The 26,452-nt window shown below is 38.6% G+C and overlaps 1 protein-coding gene across 1 annotated transcript in view; it reads left to right on the top strand.

Annotated features, from left to right (window-relative positions):
* Positions 1–20,310, top strand: part of LOC121860240 (protein fem-1 homolog A-like) — a 58,723-nt gene extending 38,413 nt beyond the window's left edge. The window contains exons 2-6 of the mRNA XM_042357331.1: positions 9,862–10,021; positions 10,368–10,568; positions 11,800–12,018; positions 13,431–13,620; positions 16,139–20,310. Of these exons, the coding sequence (XP_042213265.1) occupies positions 9,862–10,021; positions 10,368–10,568; positions 11,800–12,018; positions 13,431–13,620; positions 16,139–17,222 (1,854 nt within the window). The 3' untranslated portion in view covers positions 17,223–20,310. The remainder of the gene's footprint in view (positions 1–9,861; positions 10,022–10,367; positions 10,569–11,799; positions 12,019–13,430; positions 13,621–16,138) is intronic.
* The last annotated feature ends 6,142 nt before the right edge of the window (positions 20,311–26,452 follow it).

The following is a 26,452-nucleotide window of genomic DNA, read 5'->3' as shown; positions in this document are numbered from 1 at the left end:
TAATGATGGTGAGGGTGGGTGGGGCTTGACACAACATTACCGTGATTGGCCGTGACCTGTGATGAGGAGAGAGGGGGAGGGTATTGGGATGGGGGGTGAGAGGGAAGGAGAGAGAGGGGTGGAGAGAGTTCAGGTGGGTGAGTGAGAGGGAGGATGAGAGAGGAGTGAGAGGGAAGGTGTTTTGAGTTGGGAGGGACGGAGGAAGGGGTGAGTGGAATGGGTGTAAGGTTGGGATGGAAAGCTGCTCTAGGATGGATTGGAGCTGTGGGAGAGTGAGGTCAGAGGTTGTCAAGGGTGTGGTGGGGAGGGTGAGGCGATGAGGGAGATGGATGGGGGGTTGTGGGAGGGTGCCAGAAGTTGATGTCGTATGAGAGGGACACTTGCTTGTTTGTTGTCAGGTGTAAACAATGGTAATCCAAGGTCACTCGTAAACACTGTAAACAGGTTACAAACTTTAATTGGACCATCATCCTCACTCACATCGTCCTCCCACACTCCTGGGGCCCCAACCATCGTCACTCCCCACCTCCTGGGCTCCAACCATCGTCCTCCACACTCCTGCTGGGCCCAACCATCGTCCTCCCCCTCCTGCTGGGCCACCATCAACTCCCCACCTGCTGGCCCCAAAACCTAATCTAACCATTAGATATGTGGACTCACTAGACTCGTTGAGATTAGAGGAACAATTGGATTATTCCCACTAATTGTAATGGTAGTTAGGTAAGAACTAGGGTGGGGATGAAACCCGAGGTCACGTTAAACACACCAGAGGGAAGAACGCCATAGTGTGGGTAGATATAGACATAAAATAAAGTTTGTCAGGACTCAGAAAACAACAAATAATAACTGAAATAAGAATGAGGGGAAAACAGGAGGAGATAATGTTTGTTGTTCAGTTATAAATATTTAAGTGCGGCACGTGAGGAGCAGTGTGTGTGGGGAGGAGGGGGGTGAGGCTCTCTGGGAACCCGACGCAAATTGCAAAATAGACGACGAGGTGGTGGTGGTGGTGGTGGTGCTAGTGTTGGTGGTGGTGGTGGTGGAGGAAGTGGTGGTGTTGGTGGAGAAGTGGTGGTGGTGCTAGTGTTGGAGACCTCTACGGCATGTCTCGCTCAAACTGGGAGGTCTCGGGTGGTGGCAGATCTGTGAAAGGTGTTATGCTGTGAATCATGGTGTGGCGTGATTGGAGCAGTGTGGTGGTGAATCATGGTGTGGCGTGATTGGAGCAGTGTGGTGGTGAATCATGGTGTGGCGTGATTGGAGTAGTGTGGTGGTGAATCATGGTGTGGCGTGATTGGAGCAGTGTGGTGGTGAATCATGGTGTGGCGTGATTGGAGTAGTGTGGTGTTAGTAGTAGTCGTCATGTATGTATGTATGTATGTATGTATGTATGTATGTATGTATGATGTATGATGTTGTATGTATGTATGTATGTGTATGTATGTAGTATGTATGTATGTATGTATGTATGTATGTAATGTGGGTTTGAAAAAATATACATTACAATTTCATGAGACGTTATACTATTCATATCAATCCCGGAAGAGACAAAGAACTCGAGAGAGACCCTGCTGATGTGGTCTTTATGATGGTGTTGATGAGGAAGACGATCATACAGCTTGTTGGTGACAGAGGAAGTGAAATAAGCTGGCTGGGAAAGACAGTTTAATGCAGTGGGCAGCTGTTCGTAATGACGGATTTCTTAACTTGGAGAACAGAGAGAGAGAGAGAAGATGAGACAATGGTGACGCCTGGGTACCACTTTACGTTTGTTTGTGGTAAAAAAATAATGATTGTATATGAATAATTGTTTGGAAGTCTTGTTCGTGTAACTTTTTGAACATCGGAAGTCTTAGTCGATATTACTGACTTATGTTGGGGGCGTCACTCATCAGGTGGCATCGTCTAACCCCCCCTCCTGTGCCATATCACCTCAGGAGAGCCATTTGACGTGGGGAAAAATTGTATTATGATTGTTTAACACTGAATCATTGTGTGTGTGTGTGTGGGTGGGGAGTTATGATACGGATGACGAAGAGGTGATGGTGGTGATGATGGCGATGGTGACTATAACATTGTTGGTGTCTCCTCCTCCTCCCTCCTCCCTCTCCTTCCATCCAGTGAGGGAAGGACAAAGAAGGTAGGGAGAGAGGTCAAGGATGGAAGAAGGACGGAGAGAGAGCTTGGGTACTGTAGCTGTGTTAATGGTCATGTTGATGGTCTAGGCACTACAGGTGGAGGCAGCCAGGAGTGGTAGTGGGTGCCGCTTCCTGTGCTGGTGGCTACACACACACACACACACACACACACACACACACACACACACACACACACACACAACAACTTTAGTTACAGTCACGACCCACACGTGTTGACAGACTCGTTATTTCAACCACTTCTGCATTTATTCTTTGTACTAAAAATACGGACTTGCTAATAAACCGCGAGCATAAAAACTAACCTAACCTGACCTTACCTAATCAACGCCAATTTTAATGTAACTTTTCCTAACCTAAACAACCCTTGACCTAACCTATCCTAACTTATCCCGCGGTTTGGGTCCTGGGACTAGCGTGGCTGCATATTATAACTACATTGTTTTTACTTTTTTATAATCAAAACTTTTATTAGTTTAGTCTAATGTGTCGAGGGTCTACACATGTGTACGTTTCATGAAAGTGTATTCATGTGTGTGTGTGTGTGTGTGTGTGTGTGTGTGTGTGTGTGTGTGTGTGTGCTGAATGCATAGTCATGAACGTACAGCCCGTGTGTGTACCTGTCAGGTGAGGTAAGACAGAGGAAAACAGCCTAATGTTGTTACTGAAGGTGAACCAAGAGTGATGTGGGGGGTGTCAGGGTCATCAGTGTCCAGGGGTCATCTGGGGGGAGGTGTCGGGGTCATCTGGGGGGAGGGTGTCAGGGGTCATCTGGGGGAGGTGTCAGGGGATCATCTGTGGGAGGGGTGTGGGGTCATCTGGGGGGGTGTCAGGGGTCATCTGGGGAGGGGTGTCAGGGGTCATCTGGGGAGGTGTCAGGTCATCTGGGGGAGGAGTGTCAGGGGTCATCTGGGGAGGGTGTCAGGGGGTCATCTGGGGGGAGAGTGTCAGGGGTCATCTGGGGGAGGAGTGTCAGGGTCATCTGGGAGGGGTGTCAGGGTCATCTGGGGAGGGGTGTCAGGGGTCATCTGGGGGGAGGGGGTGTCAGGGGTCATCTGGGGAGGGGTGTCAGGGTCATCTGGGGAGGTGTCAGGGGTCATCTGGGGGAGGGGTGTCAGGGGTCATCTGGGGGAGGGGTGTCAGGGGTCATCTGGGGGAGGGGTGTCAGGGGTCATCTGGGGAGAGAGGGGAGGTCTAGGCTGCGGTCAATGGGGGTTAAGGTTACCTGTTAGAAGTAATTAATAATATAAACACCTGGGAATTACCTTGTCCTCGGCGACTCATGAACTATTTAATGTTTACAATGTCTCGTCTGGTGCTCCCTGTGTTAGTCTGTCTGTATCTCTGTCTGTGCACAAAACATGAGCCTTTTTTTTTTAGTTTAACAAACTTATGGACAAAGCTTGTAGTACAGTTTGCCTATTCTGAGTAATTCAGTCAGGTCTTGACACTGGGGGTGGTATCACTTCTCTCTGTCACGCAGGACAGAGGTTCATACACAAAGAAATACATCATCTTTATTAGCAGTATATATAGGTCAGAGTCATGTGGGTGATGTCACTGTTCGCTGCCATGCAAGACAGTGGTTCATATACATTGGACGTCATATTCTAATTGAAGACTAATCAGTGTGGGCTCGCAAATTTGGGATTAACAGCAAGAATGTTCTCAAGCACCCCCGATTCAATGTAGTAATTACAAAGTTCATGATACAATAAGCCAGGTGGCCTGAAGTCTTTGACAGTGTCACATTCAATAATATAGTGTTCAAGTGTGTGCTTTAAAAGTTTATCTCGTGGCTACTTTCGCTGGGCTCTGAGGAATTTTGGTCACCATCTGTCAAGGGGTTAGTACAGGTGTGGATATCGTCTCTTATCACCGTGAGAGCGACTCCTTGTGTGTTTACTGTACTTGGCCTAATTATATATTTACCTCGTGTTGGTGAGTGGCCGTGACCTGTCGCCTCACACACAGCAGCAGCATCAACGAGTTTTAATCCCTCTTAAACGAATATTAAAACGTGGGATGAAATTAGTCACACCACCGCGGCGTGACTGAAACACCGAGTGACCTTTGACCCTCTGTGTGTGTGTGTGTGTGTGAAACATGACCTCTTGTCTCGCTGCAAGTGCCACGCAGATGGTCCTCACAGATATCAATAACCGTCTGGTTTAAGTAGTGGCTGACGTCATCATTCAAAACATTTCTTCACTCTTACTCATCAAGATCATCATTATTGTTCGCACTTTAGTTGTTGTGGTACAAATGATCACGATGCTCTTTTTTCCCGGAACCTGTGTGTATGTGTATGTAGATTAAAGAGAACGTTCATGTGTGTGTGTGTGTGTGTGTGTGTGTGTGTGTGTGTGTGTGTATTGGTACTAATAAATCGGGTGTTTCAGGGGAGATACATTAACCCCTCAAACAACGGACTAATTTTACGGTCCACGCTCACACTTACCAACCAAACCCAACCTAACCCAACCCAGGTGAACGTAATCCTGCTTTACTTAACTTATTCTAATCTAACCTAAATTAACTTAACCCCTCCAGGTGGCGTTAGTGTTGAATCATCAGGCGAAATAAGCTCTGTTGGTGGGGCTAATGTGCATGTGACCCAAATGTTGCTATTTACTCACAAGATTCGCGCAGGTTCCCCAGTGTCGTGGATGGCTATAGAGTTAAGTGTGTATGGGCGAGAGCAGTGGCTGAGGTGTGTTGGGTGAGTTGTGTTAGATGAAGTATGGGTGGGGGGGGGGGGTCATATATATTGTCTTGTCTGTTATTTACTGGCGTGGGTAATGTTTTTTGCGTCTTGTCAGCCCTTCACCCCGCTGTAGTGTTCTCTATATGGTGTGGCCATTGTGTTTTTAGCTTCGTCGGAATGTCCTTTCGAGTTGGTGGTCGAGGTTTATGGTGGACATGGGCACATCAAATTCCGAGAGTCAGTTATAGTAGTAAACAAAGGCTAGATGCTGGTGGACAACGCATAGACTTGGCCGGTGACGGGAGTAGGCTATGTTGTTGTTTTAGGTGTAGAGACAAGTTATGTAGTATTTGTGGTGTTGATGAGGTGTAGGGGCCTATTATGGCTCAGGGACACAGTGGCCAGTGTCAGACAACGTTTGTACTATGGTCTAGCCCCGAGTGGACACAATGGGCATGGCCAGGAGACAGCTTACTGCAGTGGTGTCAAACTCAAAACCTTTCGAGGGCCAATTCTTATGTTAGTTACCCTCTTCAGGGCCAACATAAGTGCTATATCACATAATTTGCAGGATTGAAGTTTACAGCTTCACACATTGCCTTACCTGGCTTACCAGGAATACCTCATTTGGGTTTGTCTGATCTTAAGTATGTAAAATTCATATTACTAAATAAACATGATTATATCTATTTCTTTCATGATTTCACGGGATGATAAATTTTACCGTCATCCCGCGGGCCACACCTGACCATCCCAAGGGCCACATTTGGCCCGCGGGCCATGACTTTGACACCCCTGTCTTACTGAGTGTCCAGGGGGAACGGTGGGGAGGGAGGGTGTTAACACCTGGCCAAGATTTTCAGTAACAGTTAGGCTAGTTATCTTTATCGTTACGTTGACATGTGAATTATGATAAACACACACAGAAGGGTTTTGAGATGAATTCCATGTAACACCCATTCCTTATAGGCTCCAACGAAACCTAACCCAACCACCATACATAATAGTAATACAGTAGTTTCTAAAGTCAACGTAATCCACTTTAACTACCACAGTCAACCTTGAGAAAATGATTGTTTTCCGTGAACAATTGGCAGCGTTAGTGGCAGACTAGCATCTTGATGAGGCTACAACCAGTTTTTACACGTCTGCCAAGCCAGTAGTCCAACGAGGGGCGCCCTTACACTCGGGAACAATGTCGAAGGAAGAGAACTGGGATGAATCACCTTATATTGTGTCAAGGCTGCCTTCACTTTCAAACGTCTGCTACTATTGTTGGTCAAGTTAGGAGTGAGGTGAATATCCACGGTAACAATTATTATTATTTTTAGTGGTATTATTATTATTATTATTGTTATTATTATTACCTATTGACTCGTGGTACCTGAGTTAAAGCTTCAACGTAACAATGGCTTATGACACCCATGGGGGGGGGGATCAAATAATATATTTGTCACTTCACCAAGATGACATTTAAGATTTTTTTTTTTTTTGCGACATGAATCATGCTTGGTGAGAAAACTTTGGTCACCAGTCTGGTGTTTATCCTGCCACGTGGTGAGCGGGTAATGGTGCTGTGTGTCAAGCTGTATCACATATCAGTTGGGCTATCCTGTGTCCTGATTTACGTTATCTCAAACACCACCAAGACTTATTCACGCGTTGAGGAATTTTTTTTTACGGGAATTAGCCAACCCGGGCAAGGTCAAACGACCCACAACGGAGCCTGGGGGGCGAAAAAAAAGAACGGAAAGAAATTGAAAATATAGAAAAAAGGTTATACTGTATTAATCTACACCACGAAGTTGCCGGAAAACCAGCTTTTTAAAGTGAGACAGATTGTAAGAGCATTGAGGAGTGTCGCTTCACAGGCTTTTTTATACTTATAATACTGTAATTATCTGGAAAACACTACTTAAACTGTACTTAAACTCATAATTCTAGATTTTGAATTTAGATTTGACAGAGCTGTCGTCCTTGGTAGAGCAGCGTAAATATTAAGCAATGTTGGGACGTTTATTTACATCATTATGCCATAACCTTTCCCAATAGCCGAGAAATTGCGTCCGTCATGCTGTCTAGTTCGAGGTTAGATTAGATTCGGTTCAGTTAGGTTACATTAGGGTTAGGTTGCATGTGGTGTTCTGTAGTTACTCCTAGTTCTGGTAGATAAATGGATAATTAAATGAAGAGATAAAACACCATCTGGGAAGGTTGAGTCATCACTGAACCTGGTACCCGACCCTGGATATCTTATTGTATTTGTTTCTCTTGCACCGTTAATAGCAGTAGTAAAGAGATGGTCATTGTTCTATTCTGTGTCTGATCTTTACGTAGTTCCAATGGGTCTCACTAGGTGCTAGATTTATATCTCGGTTCATAGTTTATAATGTTTAAAACTTTAAATCAATACTCCTCATTTTTTCTCACTTTCTAATTTCAGGCTTAATACATTTTCAGGTACTACAGTATATTGACATCAAATAATGTATATTAGTATACATAAACTTTATTCAAGAGGATGAAATAGATTTTGATAGATTGAGTTTCGCGATTAACACAGTTTATGCTCACTTTGATAAGTTCAGCTCCATGGCATTACTTAACTCATTTTGGTAAATTAAGCTCTGTGGTTGGGAGGACACGCATGCTCAATCACAGAGCAAAGATGAAGTGGAAGGTTCAGGAACAAAAGAACTGTAATGGAATATGTCTTAAAAAAAAAGGTTTCATCTGACCTTCACTGGTAAAGGTCAAACTGTTATGTGCGTCCAACAGAAAATCGATTTTTTTGGCCGTCAGTATTTCCAATTAACGCGTATGTCAGTGACAAACATCTTTCTCTTTATTTTGAGAATTAATTAAATCTGCTTGTGATCCATGTAGTATACTGATAACCGCACGGAAATCTTCGGGGTTTTTTCCTTTGGGTTATTAGTTAGCTCTGACAATACTGCATTCAGGACTGATAGCTGCTTTAACTTGACTGTGACCTCTGAGAGTGCACGGTGCGGTTATTTGCCAACTCCGGGTACTGTGTGTACATTTGATTGAGTAATATTTCTTAGGGGTGTTCATAAACATCTCTTAATTCGCCCTCAACCCTTCCATGGTATAAACTAGGTACATGTAATTAAAGTCATTCTAATCTTTCTTGGTAAGTGAGGTGTGAGACCCAGTACCAGTTTGGACGTGCCTAAATCTCATTTAATTGGCAGTCTAGTATAATCCCAGAGAACAAAACTAGTGGGTTCTTAATACAAGTCAGGAGTTCTGATATGTTTGCTTTTCTGTTTATTTTCATTTTATATATACTGGTATATGATTTTCTCTTGCGAAAGGTAAATGTTTTTCTGCCTTCAGCTGCCCATTATGTAACAGCAAGCTGGTGGAGTCCAGGAGATGAATATTAATATACTGTATCTTGATAGTAAAACGGGGTTATTTTCACGGAAACTGTTGCGTGGATTAATGGAATGTCAATCAGGTGGTAGATCAAGGAAAAACTACTTAGAATTTACATAAGAAGTGTGAAGTAGGGTGTGACACAGCAGCACTCCAGCATATCGACAAGTGCCACTAAAACAATGCACATATTGCAAATTCAGTGTACCTTGTGTGAAGGTCAGTACTGGAGCAGATTTCATGAATTAATAAAACTAACACGCTTCATTAGTTGTTTTCACAAATATTTTCCTTTGCTTTCACACCAGATTTGCATTTTTATGGATTTGAAGAAGAGTGCCATTGGATGTATTACATGTATTTAGAAACATTAAGCTAAACAGAACTTTGAACAAAAATAAATAAAAAGTTGCTTTACCCTTTCATTCCTGGGTCTTGTCACCTGAAAAATATTTGTTTTTATGGTATTTTGCGGTATTTTGTTAATCAGGCTAAATTTAGATCAGACTCACTGCACTAGTTTTATTCAGAAGGAAGGCTTTGTCTATAGTGTACATCTAGCCAGCTATTTATCTACCTCTGATGTTACTTGATGACCAAAGAGGATGAGCTAGTGACCCTACAGTGTATATTCAGATTACCCTTGAACATGACATCTTGACTTGTCCCTGTGAGCTGTTTCACGTGGCAACAGTGTGAAGCGAAAAGTTGTCTGGTGTGTGGATGTCTCTTGAAGTCGTATCTCTACATACCCTGCGATACTCTGTTGACGGGATCCTTATCTTTATCAGATAATTACCGTATCACAAGACTTTCAGCCCAGGTATCAATTTTGTTACCCACTTTTAAACATTGTCAATTGCACAGAGGCCTTTCCAGCTTGTGGGGAGATATTATCTAGTTGGTGAATTATCACTATTAACTTTTTCCATTCCTACAGTCTTCGAATGTTAATTTACAGTCAAATATCCTTCCAGGGTCCTTGTCTTTCAGAGAGCAGCATGGGAAGCAAAAACGACAAAACAAAAATTCAGTGGGGAGGATGCAGTATGAATACAATACTGTATTGTACTGTATGTTCAAATTATGAAATACACTCTGTACTGTATACCTATGCTGTATACAGAACAGTATTATAATGAATTTAATATGATTTTACTGTCTTGAATAAATTTTGATGTGTATATTAATTACAAGTACAGGGGGTCCCGGGTTACGAACGGGTTCCATTCCCGAGGACGTGTAAAATCCCACTATATCGTAGCTTAAGACCTTATTTACATCTAAAATCATTTAATTTAGGACAAAAGAAGAAATAGAATCACAAAATACAGTAAATGAAAGTAAAAAATAAGTCATCAGGTAAATAAAATACTACTGTATAAATAAATACCTGTACTATAAATTTCAAGTTTAACCCCGTTCATGTCAGTGGGAGTTTGTAAGTCGGGGACCCACTGTACTGTACTGTACTGTATGATCCATCATTCATATACAGTACGACATACATTATAATGTGAATGTTATAAATAAAGAAATGTGTGGGAGGTGTTTCCTTATTACTTATTACTAATGATAAAATTATTGTTTCAGATGCTCCTAGACCATCGTAGCCGCAGTGAGATGACCCGTATGGTTAGTGCACGGACTAATGGTGCAACACCGCTAGTCATGGCCTCCAAGAACGGACATCTCTCTTGCGTTGAGTACTTAGTGGAGCGCTGTAATGCTGACCTAGAACAAGTTGGGTCAGGTGAGTAAAGACCTCACAGAAAATGTTGTTGATGTCAGTAGCTACAATGTTGATTTATGACTACCATACTGTACTGCAGTATTGGAAACACTGAAGCAATGGGACCTAATTTTTTCTTTGCATTGATATCTTAGATCAGTATCAGAATATCAGTATCTATAGTATTTGCAACAGTGTATTGTACTTTATATTTTTCAAGAACTTTGTACATTACAGTAAGTGAGTCATTGTTGTACAGTATACTGTACTGTACTTTGCTATACTGTATATACAATTTATTAATTTTTTTTGTATTAATGTACCGTAATGATACAGAACAGAACTTAATCCAAACTGACTATTACAGTTGTGTTTGATGGTGAGACCATAGACGGAGCTCCTCCTCTATGGTGCGCTGCAGCCGCTGGTCACTTAAATGTCGTGTCATATCTCCTTGAGAAAGGTGCTAATGTCAACGCAACTACCAAGACCAACTCCACCCCTCTCAGAGCAGCTTGCTTTGATGGACACTTCGAAATAGTAAAATATTTAGTTGAACATAATTCTGGTTAGTATTTGTTACTATAGAATTGTTAGCTTTTGTATACACTTGTAAAGAAAAATTGTAGTTTTATAAAAATCCTGAGGACTAGTATACAGAACAGTATATATAAAGTGAAACCTCTATTTAACGGACTACTGTACTGTACAGGGTATTTATAGAGATAAATCCGTTATATCAATGGTTCGTTAGCTGTAAAACCTCCATCTAATGAACTTATAGAGATGAAAGTCTGTTATATTAAGGATCGGTTATATATAAAACCTCCATCTAATGATTATATGGAGAGAGAAGTCCAGTGAAGTTATACAGGTATTGAGAAACTTGTTCAATAGAAGGCCAGAATTAATTATTGTTGGTAAAAGTTGTTACACTGTACTGTACTGTACTGTATATGAAGAAAAAACTCAGTTTATGAACATTATTATTTATTTTCAAAGTTAACCCAACAAGAAGTAGTGAAATATGCATTATTTAATGTCATATTTTTGTATAAACTACATTCAAACTGCCGTATGTATTCTCATGGACAAATCTAAATAAGACAATTATTTAATTCTTATATCATTACAGTACTATACAGTAGCTACTTGATGGTGGCCTTACTAAAGTTTACATTGTTATGGTCCATAGTACTGAATCTTAACTGTCTACAGTGTGTTTTTTCTATACTTTCTTCATTTTCCGGTACATTTTTAAACCAATTTACTGGTTGACTTATACAAAGGGCAGTGACATACTAGAATTATTTTGTCAGAATTAACCCTTCATACTTTGCTCAAATTTTCCTTGGATGTGTGTTAGTAAGTTTTAAAGCACTAGAATATTACACTCCTGTATTATGTGAATGATTGGAAGGCTGTCATATATCTTATAAAGCTCTTTAATTATCATGGAATTTACATTTTTTTGTAAAGTACAGTAGTACTGTACTACTGTATTTGTGTTTTCATTCTTTACTGTATTCATTAACCAATACAGTTCTGTATATGATACCTGTCATTGATGTACATTGTGACTGAGACAAAGGTTTGTATTAATGAGAGTTTAGAAATAGGAATGCTGTGTGAAAGTTAATCAAATACTGTAAAACAAATATACTTTAATGATGCCTGAGGATGAAATGGCCCCCAGTCATATTATACCAGGATTGTGGCCCATTAGTAGTGGTCTGTTTGGCCAGTCATGTTAATGGTACTTAAGGCTGCCAGTGTATTATAGTAATTCTTCTTTTCAGACATTGAGGTTGCTAACCGCCATGGCCACACGTGTTTGATGATCGCTTGCTACAAGGGCCACTTTGAGATTGCCAAATATCTTATAGAAATCACAGCAAATGTTAATCGCAAAAGTGTTAAAGGCAACACAGCATTACATGACTGTGCGGAATCAGGTTCATTGGACATCATGAAACTTCTTTTAGACCACAGTGCCAAAATGGATGTTGATTCATATGGTACGTTCAATAATATTTAGTTTGACTCTTTTTATTCACCTTGCTACTAGGATTAGTTGAGGCTAGTGACATGGGAAGAGGCTAGCTTAGCGCACATTACAGATTCACAGTTAATAATGCATGAACAACCTTGATTGGACATGAGATTGAATGTGAAGTGCCTTTAGCTAAACTGTGGTACCCCTCAGTATATATATATATAAATATTTTCAATGTCTAGTATATTTTGTTCTCATTTCCAATAAGTTGTGATGTATTTTTTTAGACTAACAAATGTGTGACCCCACCTCACCACACATGTTAAACTAGGGAGGTCCATCAATGAGCCACTTGTCAGCAGTGTTCCTGGATGAGTGACCTACTGGTATGTTAGGTGGAGGGAATTTATCTTTACATTTAGCTGCCAACTAGTCAGTTGGTGTCAAATTGTCAACATTTCAAAGGAACCATAAAGCCAGAGGCTGTAGATGTCAGGTGACAGGAGTTATGAACTCTCATGACAAGTGTTACTGCCACTGACACCATTTAGACAGACACAAGTGATCTGTGAGTTAATAACCACAATGTACGTACAGTATTTGAATGTTTTATGTCTTTTTAGCTTTTCCCATAACAAATTCTGGGCAAGCAAATTTCCTTCTAAAATTTGTCAGGGCAAGTATAAAAGATATCTGGGCAAGGAAATTTCAAAAGTCACTTGCCCGGGACAGGTTTATGTTCCAAGTAATCTGCCCAGCCTGAGTGTACATGTACACTCTTGCTGTAATGCTGAGGACCGAAGGTTAGGTGTGTGCTGCATGCCCTCAATAATTGATGTGTTGTGCTGAGTGAGTGTTGGCAAACAACAATTAATAGGTGCCAGGCTAGCAAATGCAGCCATGAGCCCTTTATTATTATTGTTACCGTAATATAATATTTACTATTGTATTATTATTATTATTATTATTATTATTATTATTATTATTATTGGCATAATATCATATTTCTTATTATAATACAGAGCAAGCTGTACTGTACTGAATAAATATAATTTAACAATTACTGGAGACGGCAGAGGAAATTGTTTGTAGTGGCTGCTCACAGTAGTAGCGGCAGCTTGTGAATTTTGATTTTTTAGAAAATTATGTTCAATTGAAGAATCAAAATTTAAATTAAATTTGTTCCATTATATGTCAGCAACTGTTAAGAGAAACCAAGTACATACTGTAAAAACTGCAGAGATTTAACTCTACTCCATCCAGCTAGCCATTCCACTCACCTTTCTTTTGTAGAATATGTTTTTTGGACAGAGGATGAATTGCTGTTGATATTGTAAAAACAGTTAGATGTCAAGTTCAGTACATAGAATTAATCACTGTATTATGTGATGTACTTGTACTGTACAGCACTCAGTTATTTTTATGTCTTTCTAGGAATGACACCTCTTTTAGCAGCGAGTGTCACAGGCCACACTCACATCGTGGAATATCTTATTTCTCGAACTGACCTGATCTCCAGGAAGGATAAGATTGATGCCCTGGAACTACTCGGAGCTACATATGTTGACAAGAAGAGGGATATGCTCGGAGCTCTCAGATTTTGGAAGATGGCTATGTCTGAAAGGTAGTTTTGTGTATTCTTTCCTCACAACCCAAATAGCTACTCTGACGTTTGTCTTGAATCCCCACAAAATGTTCTATACTACTGAGGGTATACACAAACACTTGTTATCTTAAAAGTAGGTTCTATTCTCGTACGGGAGATATATACAGAGGGACCCAGGAGCTCGCTTCCACACCACAAAGACTCTGTCTTCACTCTCTATGTATTACTGCGCGCTGGGATGTACAGATGCCAGCATTCACAAGCTGAATACATACAATGTAAATATGATAATTTATATACATAACATGGTGCACAATAAATGGAATATTACATAGAATTAATACATTCTGTAATACTTTACTATACATAATTAATGGAGTAATATAAGAGTAATATAATAATACACAGCTGAAGGTACTACTTTGTGTCCATATCATACAGCTACCTCCATTTTGTTAAAGCAGCCATCCATGACCGTGGTCAGTACAAATTTGTACTGACCACGGTCGTACAATATATGCTTGAGAAAGTACTTGCTAATGCCTCTTAGCATCTTCAAAATGCTTATTGAATAGTGGAAACTAAACACTTGCAATCAATCTAATCAGTGGAGTATATTATATAATGTAAGTACTGTCCTGTAATGACCGAAGTTGATGCATTCATTGCTTTCCATGCTTTAGTTGACATTGTTTTTCTAGTACTGTACTATACCTAGGTGCTGATTCTTGCCAACTCACAGATGTTTTTTAAAATAAATTCATGCTTTGACTCTAGCTATTCAAAGAGATCTGGTCCCAGCAGAAGAGCAAAAACAAAACCTTCCTGAACTGCAGCTTTCAGCTTATGACTCAATGTCCTTGCTGAAACCCCTCTACATATAAGCCATCTTCTTAGGTCATCATTTTCATTGTCATCGGTCATTGAGCACATTAATATCAACCCTCAAACATTCACACTACAATATAACAAAGTTACATGCTCCTCTACAAAATTGATCCCCCCTTTGCTCCTGAATGCATTGTAGTAAACAAACAATGATGCAGTTATGTTTTGACCTCATTATGATCAGCAAATACAGTGAATTACACAGAAATAGTTTCAGGCCTTTTTTGGGGGCTGTTTGCTCATTTACCACAATTTCATAGCATTGGGTTGAAATAAGGATTATGTAGATTCTTTACAAGTTAATATTTTTATTGCTGGTAACCTAAGAGGTGCAATACAAAGGGCAAATCTCACATACATATTGGTGAATTTCATGATTAGATTTACAATACAATAGAATGCTTTTAGTTGTAACTGTAATTTCTATGGTCCTGAAGGAAATTTTTCTTATACAGGTATTTAGAAAATTGTTATTTACTGGTATACAGTACTGTACTGTATATACAGTATATTAGACTAAAAGAAACGTTCAAAAGTTGTTAGCAAAACCATGCAAACTGTGACGCTCTTCTCTTTTCACAAAGCTGCGCCCTCATCCAATGAGAGTGTTGCTAGTACTCAGCCATGTTTTGAAAGCTTCCCGCTGCCATACAGTAGATGCATGTTTATTCCACTGTGGTACTAACTTTTTTTTGTTTCTACTCTTATTTGACTCATAATAAAGGCCTACAATTGATGCAGCTTGTAATGTGGCTTTGCAGTTAAGGAAAAAATACAGGTCACTATGTATGTGAGGGCTGATCAAAACATTTGGTGAATGATCTCACTACTACTGAACAAATAGGGGTGGGAGAACATCAGTGGGCGGGACTTATTTCAACAACCCCTCTTCATATCCATGCCGATTAGTAACTGCTATCATACTTCAGTGTGCTGACAGACTGGTTTGTAGTAGCAAGTGTCTGTACAGTAAGGTGTGTTTACCAAAGATGTCAAAATTTGAGCAGCGTCCAAATGTGCAGTTTTGTTTCAAACTTGGCAAGGCAGCTACAGATACACACGGAACACTTGTAACCACTGTATTCACCTGACTTGTCACCATTTGATTTCTGGCTGTTCCCTAAACTGAAACAAACAATGAAAGGGAAGAGCTTTGATACATATGAAGACATCGAGTCCCATACAACTGACCGTTGGAGGGCGAGTCCAAGAGAGGACTATCAGAAATGTTTCAAGCAGTGGCAGGAGTGGTGGAACAAGTGTGTACAGTGTATAATGAATGGGAGTGCCTGTACCTGAACCTTGAAGGGGAAAAACAATGTGTGTTTTGTTTGATATATTGTTTGTTCAGTAAAAACAAGTGCTATACTATACTGTACTGTATTGTAATTCCTTCATTCATCAAACTTTCTCATCAGCCCTTACTTTTATTCACCTTGCTACTAGGATTAGTTGAGGCTAGTGACATGGGAAGAGGCTAGCTTAGCGCACATTACAGATTCACAGTTAATAATGCATGAACAACCTTGATTGGACATGAGATTGAATGTGAAGTGCCTTTAGCTAAACTGTGGTACCCCTCAGTGTATATATATAAATATTTTCAATGTCTAGTATATTTTGTTCTCATTTCCAATTCTGTTTTCAGGTATGAAAATGGAGTGATGATATATCCCAAGCCAATACAACAATCTCCAATTGCTGCCTATGAGAATTCAATAGAAGTGATGACTTTACAGCAACTAGAAGAAATAATTTCTGATCCAGATGAAATGCGAATGCAAGCTCTACTAGTTAGAGAGAGAATTCTCGGACCAGCTCATCCCGACACAAGTTACTACATCCGATATCGAGGGGCGGTTTATGCTGATACTGGTAATTTTGATCGATGTATAACACTCTGGATGTATGCCTTGGATATGCAACAGAAGATCCTTGAGCCCCTAAGCCCAATGACACAGAGTTCATTTGTGTCATTTGCAGAATTATTCTCTTTCATGATGAGTGAAGCTAAAAATCGTGGCAGGAGAGTGCCAGTGGTCAACTTCTGTGATATGATGCGAGTGTTTGAAAAGTGCTTGCGGGAGGTTGAAGTGGGCATGTATCAGCTTACCAAAATTGTAAATGGCTGTAATGGCATGTTAGCTAATGGAGGGGAGCGAGATACCACGTACTTTCATCGCACACTTGTCATAACTATGCATTTGGTTTGCTTACTCACTAAATTGGGACCTGGTTTAACTCCCCTCCAGCGACATGCTATGAGGAAAGCAGTGTATCAGTTAGTACGACTAGACCCATGTGGGTCAGGAGGGGTGACTCCTTTGCATCTGGCTTGTTCACGGGACTCTTCAGCAACGGTTGGAAGATTCCCTATCTGTACCTTCCCAAGTCTGGAGGTTGTAGCTTTATTATTGGAAGTTGGTGCAGATCCCTGTGCCACAGACCAGCAGGGCAATACTCCTCTACACACGCTAGCTAGTAACAAGCAGTGCCGACGAGAGCTGCTCACTGCACTCCTAGCAGCAGGTGCCCATCTTGATACTCTCAACAGAACTGGCCAGAGCTTTGCTTCTTTACGTGCCTCTCGTGGGCAACGACTTCACCAACTGATAAACCCTCTTCAGCATACCTCCTTACAGTGCCTGGCTGCTGCCACTCTCCGTAGACACGGCCTTCCGTACGATACAATCTTGCATCCGCGACTCGCACAGTTCGTAGACCACCACTGATCCCTTCTGTAAATAGCTCAGTGAGGTATCCCACTCCTTGTATATAAATTTAATAATTAAGCATGTGTACATATATACATAATCATTATCTTTACATTTGAGTAAAGGCATATGTAGCCATAATTGATTGGGTGATGTATGACATCATCTCCAAGTGGCATTATATTGTAAGCAGCCGAACATTATGTTGATCACTGTGGTGTATAGCTAGTGACCTTCCCCAGGCTGTCATTTTCCTAGAGGCTCCCCACTCTGCAGAACTTGAAATGTCAAAGCTCTGCTTATTATGTCTTTAAAAAATATTCAGTGATAAAGTTTTAATGATTATGAAATTTTGACTTAATCCATAATATAATGTACAGGTTTATTTGAAACTCATTACTTTAAATAATTATTTGTTTGATATAATCAATCTACCAGTATTTAACTGTTCATAAGTACAGAGAGGTCATGTAGCAAATTTTATCAATTTGACACCAAAAACTGATAAAGGAACAAGCATGACTTCCAGATTTTTAAAAATATTTTTTGCCATTCAAAATTTACAATAAATTTTACTCTTTTTAACCCACTGAGCAGTGAGTAGTCAAGTCCTGAGTGTAGTGGCTTGAGGTTGAGTGATGACATTGGGAAATGTCAATGTAACTTTCCATGGGAGTGATATCATGAAAAGATTATTAGGAGTGCATCAGGTGCTATGATGTCTTCTGAAGAGAAAACTCATTAATTGGATTTGCATTTAATGTAGGGATGCAGTTATTTGTTTATGCCTTATGATGATAGTATGAGATAGATGTGGCAAAATTTTTTATTATAATCCGAAGATATGAAAATGTTAACCCCTTCACTACGAGGATGTTACTTTTGATATTTTACTTGGTTAACGTCAGGCGATTTTATTCAGCTGAGAGGGGACCCCATATACAAGGGGTTGAATTTCAAAAGAAGCATCAAAGTGTTCAGCATTTCCCTTCCTTTTCAAGTTTTTGATAATATCATTTCCTCTAAGTTCATAATATACATGTATAATCAACACTGAATTAATGAAAAGATTTACAGTATGTACTTGATTGCCCAAAAAGTTTAAGTTAAATTTCATGGGTGGGGAAGCAGATGCTTGGATGCGACTTGACTCCTTGGTGATGAAAACTTAATTTGAAGGCTATCTTTTTTCATCAAGTACCTTCAGTGGTGTGTAATTTTGTCTTTCCAGTGCGATAAAGAAGAAACCTTTGTGCCAAAAAGAATAAATTTTGGTTTTTGGTTACTTCAGCTACCCTGTTTTTTTAATTGAATTGAATTGAAACAGTTTATTTAGCCAGAAAAACACAGATACAGAGTGGATAATAATAACAATATTAACATGGCTGAGCCAGTTGAGAACCTGAGCTCTCTTTTAGGCACCTGATATATACTATACATTTATCTCAAGGATGTATTATGTAACATTTAGTAACATCTGGAATAGTGCAATAGCATGGTAGTAATAAGAACATCTCAGTGTTATCACTTCAATATTTATTCATTTTAGTTATTATTTTTTTTATTTTTTTATTTTTTTTTATATGTAATATAAGCATATACATAAATTATAGTGGAATTGAAAAACATAAGTATAATGTTGCAGCAGTCTTGCCAAACTAATCCAGGTGTTCAAATAATAAAAACCAACACAAAGCTGTGTTTGCCTACCACTATTTCACTTTGGCTGTGTAACTGGAAACTTACAATTTACTTTATTTGGCCTTATGAGTTTTTGTTTAGCTTTGGTTTACAAAATTAATATCTAAAGAAAAAAGTTTTTTGGCAATGTCAATTATAACCATAAATATGTACTGTACTGTAAATCTGATTGCTGTTCCTGGCACTGTTGATTTATCTGTGATACAGTTTGGTTTGTCGCTGTGCTCCATTTAGACTAGTATTTTAACAAGTTTGTATGAGGAGTAACTTGACACAAATTCTATATATTTAAAATTTTGGCCTGTAAATCTTTCATACATTGTGTAGACTTTTTTCTTCACTGGAACAGTACACTGGATTTCATTTTGATGTAAGTATTATTTCATACTTTATTGTATTACAAGTTTGCTAGTTGAAGCTTGCAAGATTTTTACATGGAAATACTCTTTTATTTTATTATTTGAAAACTAACAAAATATGTTTGAAAAGAAAATCACTGACATGATAATGTTTTTATACTCAGAAGATATAATTATTTTATATTAATTGATGTTTAAAACCTAATTTCACGAACGTGTTCAGTCTAGTTGTTTCCAAATTTTGTGTACCACATGAGCCAGGTTGTGGTGGTTGTTATGCCTCGGATGTTGAGGCATTATTCAATCATGGTAGTATCTAATGAGAAACCCAACTATTGTATAATATTTCCTGGTTTAGAAATACAGGTGTACAGTATGTTAAAGTATTAGCTGGGATCTATCATTCCATCCTCATGATTCCACTTGGCTTTATATCCTATTGGCATTACAGTACTTGTAAAATTTATATAATTGTGTATATATATGAATAGTACTATCAAAGTTCTTGCTTTCTGATTGTGTGAGAAGGAATGGAAAATGAATTGGAATGTGGGAGTACGGAATTGTATAGTGTGTTACTAATGTTTGACCATTCAAGACATATATATAAGCCATTGACTTTTCAGGAGGAGTAGCAGGAATCTACATAAGGGGAATTAAAAACCTTGGTATTTTTGCTTTAGTAATTATGTTATGGGCTGCTGAAAAAGTCTGAACTACTGTTGGTCTTCATAAAATATAAAGTGTCATGCCTGTCGGTGATTTTCATATTTTGAAAGAACAAGTACTGTATTGTGGAATGCCTTAGGTATGGTTATCTCATTGTATCATTAAAGTTCTACTTGATTGTTTTTGCAGATCATATGAATATGATTAAAGAACAGCAACCTCACAACTGGCATTTGTAATATATAGATTATGAATTTACATATAGGCATTTTCAAAACTGTATTAGAAAATTCTGTGTACACTTGTCAGTGCAACATCTTTTGGGATTCAGATTACTTGCAAGATGGTGTGACTAAAAAATAAAGATTTTGTGCTTTTTTGCAATTATTATTAATACTCTGCCAAAGCTATAAATTAAAATGACTTAAAAGAACAGAACTTACATGGCAAGCCCATCACCCTGTTTTATTTGTGTATAGTATTTCTGATCTATACACATGGGTATTCCTGTTGATAGATATATATATATATATATATATATATATATATATATATATATATATATATATATATATATATATATATATATATATATACATATGGGCTATTCCTGAGATAGTATATATATATATATATATATATATATATATATATATATATATATATATATATATATATATATATATATATATATATATATATATATATATATATATATATATATATATATATATATATATATATATATATATATATATATATCATGTAGATCCACAATGAAAACGTGGATAAGATAAATCTTGATAAAATCACACGGGAAAAGGGAAACAACGAAGCACCTTAGCTTTCGTCTTTATTCAAGACATCTCTGAAGATGTCTTGAATAAAGACGAAAGCTAAGGTGCTCCTGTAGTGGCTCTTCTCCCCTACAACTTCCAACTGAGCTCCGGCCGCGCGCTGACCAGCCAATCAGCGTACAGCCAGCTACGCCGAGAGACTAGGTCTGTGCAGAGGACGTAGGGGTACGATCGCTGACCTAGTCTCGACCATCAACCTCCAGTTCAGGATCAGAGCGTTTCACACCTTACGCTTGAGCCACTGTGATTGGTCCTCTCGCTACGCGCACCCCAAATCCTGATACTCGTAAATTGTATAAATACGGCCACGCCTGCCCAGGGAGAACATTCTACACTCGGCTACTAGACCAGCAACATCTCTCACAGCTCCTCACCTAGTCACTCCTAAGCACTGCGCTGTACAACAATATATATACAGAAAGCGCATTGTGAGTTTCTGTCCAACCTCATTCCTCAGTGGAGATATCTACATGTACGTACGTTTGTGTGCCCATACAAAGAGATAATAAACAACTAAAGAGAATTGACAACTGGCCACATACAGTACGCTACACTCCGTTGTTTCCCTTTTCCCGTGTGATTTTATCAAGAAATATATATATATATATATATATATACATACACAAAAAGTAGATCATAGGAAAGGGGAAATTTAAATTAAATGAAATGGAAAATTTCTATAGAAAATGGGAAATTTTTTAATGGAAATAGAAAGTTTAATCATAGAAAATGGGAAATATCCACTTTCCAGTAAAGGATATTACATAATTTTTCGAATATTAGATTTTCATAGAAAACGGAAAATTTATCATAGTAAACGGGAAATTTGTATCATAGAAAATGGGAAATATCTACTTTCCCGAAAAGTAGAGTAGATTTTCTACTTTTCGGGAAAGTAGATTATCGACTTTTTGGGGAGGTAGATTATCGACTTTTGGGGAAATATTAACTAATTTTGCAAAGTAGATTATCATAGAAAACGGGAAATTTGTATCATAGAAAATGGGAAATATCTACTTTCCGGGAAAGTTGGTTATCTACTTTCCCGAAAAGTAGAGTAGATTTTCTACTTTTCGGGAAAGTAGATTATCGACTTTTCGAGGAGGTAGATTATCGACTTTTGGAGAAATATTAACTAATTTTGCAAAGTAGATTATCATAGAAAACGGGAAATTTGTATCATAGAAAATGGGAAATATCTACTTTCCGGGAAAGTTGGTTATCTACTTTCCCGAAAAGTAGAGTAGATTTTCTACTTTTCGGGAAAGTAGATTATCGACTTTTCGAGGAGGTAGATTATCGACTTTTGGAGAAATATTAACTAATTTTGCAAAGTAGATTATCATAGAAAACGGGAAATTTGTATCATAGAAAATGGGAAATATCTACTTTCCGGGAAAGTTGGTTATCTACTTTCCCGAAAAGTAGAGTAGATTTTCTACTTTTCAGGAAAGTAGATTATCGACTTTTTGGGGAGGTAGATTATCGACTTTTGGGGAAATATTACCTAATTTTGCAAAGTAGATTATCATAGAAAACGGGAAATTTGTATCATAGAAAATGGGAAATATCTACTTTCCGGGAAAGTTGGTTATCTACTTTCCCGAAAAGTAGATAGATTTTCTACTTTTCAGGAAAGTAGATTATCGACTTTTGGGGAAATATTACCTAATTTTGGTAGAAAACGGGAAATTTGTATCATAAAAAATGGGAAATATCTACTTTCCGGGAAAGTTGGTTATCTACTTTCCCGAAAAGTAGAGTAGATTTTCTACTTTTCGGGAAAGTAGATTATCGACTTTTTCGGGGAAGTAGATTTTCGACTTTTGGGGGAAATATTACCTAATTTTGCAAAGTAGATTATCATAGAAAACGGGAAATTTGTATCATAGAAAATGGGAAATATCTACTTTCCGGGAAAGTTGGTTATCTACTTTCCCGAAAAGTAGATAGATTTTCTACTTTTCAGGAAAGTAGATTATCGACTTTTTGGGGAGGTAGATTATCGATTTTTGGGAAATATTACCTAATTTTGCGAAGTAGATTATCATAGAAAACGGGAAATTTGTATCACAGAAAATGGGAAATATCTACTTTCCGGGAAAGTTGGTTATCTACTTTCCCGAAAAGTAGATTATCTACTTTCGGGAAAGTAGATTATCGACTTTTGGGTAGATTATCGACTTTTGGGGAAATATTACCTAATTTTGCAAAGTAGATTATCATAGAAAACGGGAAATTTGTATCATAGAAAATGGGAAATATCTACTTTCCGGGAAAGTTGGTTATCTACTTTCCCGAAAAGTAGAGTAGATTTTCTACTTTTCGGGAAAGTAGATTATCGACTTTTCGGGGAGGTAGATTATCGACTTTTGGGGAAATATTACCTAATTTTGCTAAGTAGATTATTATAGAAAATGGGAAATTTGTATTATAGAAAATGGGAAATATCTACTTTCCGGGAAAGTTGGTTATCTACTTTCCCGAAAAGTAGAGTAGATTTTCTACTTTTAGGGAAAGTAGATTATCGACTTTTTGGGGAGGTAGATTATCGACTTTTGGGGAAATATTTCCAAATTTTGCAAAGTAGATTATCATAGAAAACGGGAAATTTGTATCATAGAAAATGGGAAATATCTACTTTCCGGGAAAGTTGGTTATCTACTTTCCCGAAAAGTAGAGTAGATTTTCTACTTTTCGGGAAAGTAGATTATCGATTTTTCGAGTACGTAGATTATCGACTTTTGGGGAAATATTACCTAATTTTGCTAAGTAGATTATCATAGAAAATGGGAAATTTGTATTACAGAAAATGGGAAATATCTACTTTCCGGGAAAGTTGGTTATCTACTTTCCCGAAAAGTAGAGTAGATTTTCTACTTTTCGGGAAAGTAGATTATCGACTTTTCGAGGAGGTAGATTATCGACCTTTTGGGAAATATTACGTAGTTTTGCGAAGTAGATAACCAATTTTTCCGGAAAGTAGATATTTCCCATTTTTTATGATACAAATTTCCCGTTTTCTATGATAATCTACTTAACAAAATTAGGTAATATTTCCCAAAAGTCGATAATCTTGTAGGGGTATCGAGATATTAATGTTGTCTAGCACTCAGGATGGAAGGAATCTCTAATGTGGTTTTCTTGTATAATATAAGTTATATGATAGACAGTCTGGTGCTGGAGGTGCTGCTTGTTCAGGAAGATGGGCAGAATGAGAGTTGGTTGGTGAGGAAGCTCAGAGAAGGACAGCTGGTGGGTCGCCCTGCTCGCTGGCGGGAGCGAGGACCGCCAGGCAGGCGAGGAGAAGCGAAGGCAGCCAGGCAGCGGCGGAAGAGGAGGTGTTGCTTGGTCAAGAAGAATGGTCAGAATGAATCTCAATGGAGAGACAGAGCTTATATACCCAGCAGCAGCCGCCAGTCCTCTATGAATCATGTTGGGAAAACCCAGAAAGTCGCCGGTGACTAGTTCCGTTGCTAAGATACGGTAACATCTGGTTGGTTGCTAGGGAGGCGGTAGCAGGTGGTGGCTGTGGCTACGCAGTTGTAGGAAGTTGTAGGGGAGACGTCCACTACAATTTGTAGGGGTATCGAGATATTAATGTTGTCTAGCACTCAGGATGGAAGGAAACTCTAATGTGGTTTTCTTATATAATATAAGTTATATGATAGACAGTCTGGTGCTGGAGATGCCGTGTGGTGGGGAGCTGCTCAGTAGAAGACGTTCGGTGAGTAGCGTGTTGAAGGAGGTAGATGTGCAGGAGCTTCGTTAGAGAAGATGTTGCCTGTTGCTGGCCTCCTGATTGAATGAATGCTAACAGCGTGGAGCTTGCTGGAGGAGGTGTTGCTTGTTCAGGAAGATGGGCAGAATGAATCTCAATGGAGAGACAGAGCTTATACACCCAGCAGCAGCTGCCAGTCCTCTATGAATCATGTTGGGAAAACCCAGAAAGTTGCCGGTGACTAGTTTCGTTGCTAAGCAACCCTACCATCTGGCGTCAGCTCTCGCTTGGTTGCTAGGAGACAGCACGTCGGAATGCGTAGCAGGTGGTGGCTGTGGCTACGCAGTTGTAGGCAGTTGTAGGGGAGACGTCCACTACAATCTACTTCCCCGAAAAGTCGATAATCTAATTCCCCGAAAAGTCGATAATCTACTTTCCCGAAAAGTAGAGAATCTACTCTACTTTTCGGGAAAGTAGATAACCAACTTTCCCGGAAAGTAGATATTTCCCATTTTATATGATACAAATTTCCCGTTTTCTATGATAATCTACTTTGCAAAATTAGGTAATATTTCCCCAAAAGTCGATAATCTACCTCCCCAAAAAGTCGATAATCTACTTTCCTGAAAAGTAGAAAATCTACTCTACTTTTCGGGAAAGTAGATAACCAACTTTCCCGGAAAGTAGATATTTCCCATTTTCTATGATACAAATATTTCCCATTTTATATGATACAAATTTCCCGTTTTCTATGATAATCTACTTTGCAAAATTAGGTAATATTTCCCCAAAAGTCGATAATCTACCTCCCCAAAAAGTCGATAATCTACTTTCCTGAAAAGTAGAAAATCTACTCTACTTTTCGGGAAAGTAGATAACCAACTTTCCCGGAAAGTAGATATTTCCCATTTTCTATGATACAAATTTCCCGTTTTCTATGATAATCTACTTTGCAAAATTAGTTAATATTTCTCCAAACGTCGATAATCTACCTCCTCGAAAAGTCGATAATCTACTTTCCCGAAAAGTAGAAAATCTACTCTACTTTTCGGGAAAGTAGATAACCAACTTTCCCGGAAAGTAGATATTTCCCATTTTCTATGATACAAATTTCCCGTTTTCTATGATAATCTACTTTGCAAAATTGGGTAATATTTCCCCAAAAGTCGATAATCTACCTCCCCAAAAAGTCGATAATCTACTTTCCCGAAAAGTAGAAAATCTACTCTACTTTTCGGGAAAGTAGATAACCAACTTTCCCGGAAAGTAGATATTTCCCATTTTCTATGATACAAATTTCCCGTTTTCTATGAAAATCTACTTTGCAAAATTAGGTAATATTTCCCCAAAAGTCGATAATCTACCTCCTCAAAAAGTCGATAATCTACTTTCCTGAAAAGTAGAAAATCTACTCTACTTTTCGGGAAAGTAGATAACCAACTTTCCCGGAAAGTAGATATTTCCCATTTTCTATGATACAAATTTCCCGTTTTCTATGATAATCTACTTTGCAAATTAGGTAATATTTCCCCAAAAGTCGATAATCTACCTCCCCAAAAAGTCGATAATCTACTTTCCCGAAAAGTAGAAAATCTACTCTACTTTTCGGGAAAGTAGATAACCAACTTTCCCGGAAAGTAGATATTTCCCATTTTCTATGATACAAATTTCCCGTTTTCTATGATAATCTATTTTGCAAAATTAGGTAATATTTCCCCAAAAGTCGATAATCTACCTCCCCAAAAGTCGATAATCTACTTTCCCGAAAAGTAGAAAATCTACTCTACTTTTCGGGAAAGTAGATAACCAACTTTCCCGGAAAGTAGATATTTCCCATTTTCTATGATACAAATTTCCCGTTTTCTATGATAATCTACTTTGCAAAATTAGGTAATATTTCCCCAAAAGTCGATAATCTACCTCCCAAAAAGTCGATAATCT

The sequence above is a fragment of the Homarus americanus genome, unplaced genomic scaffold (assembly GCF_018991925.1).
Source record: "Homarus americanus isolate GMGI-L3 unplaced genomic scaffold, GMGI_Hamer_2.0 scaffold12094, whole genome shotgun sequence".
Taxonomy (NCBI): Eukaryota; Metazoa; Arthropoda; class Malacostraca; order Decapoda; family Nephropidae; genus Homarus; species Homarus americanus.
The sequence above is the reverse complement of the archived record's forward strand: the minus strand, read 5'-3'. Positions and strand labels throughout refer to the sequence as shown.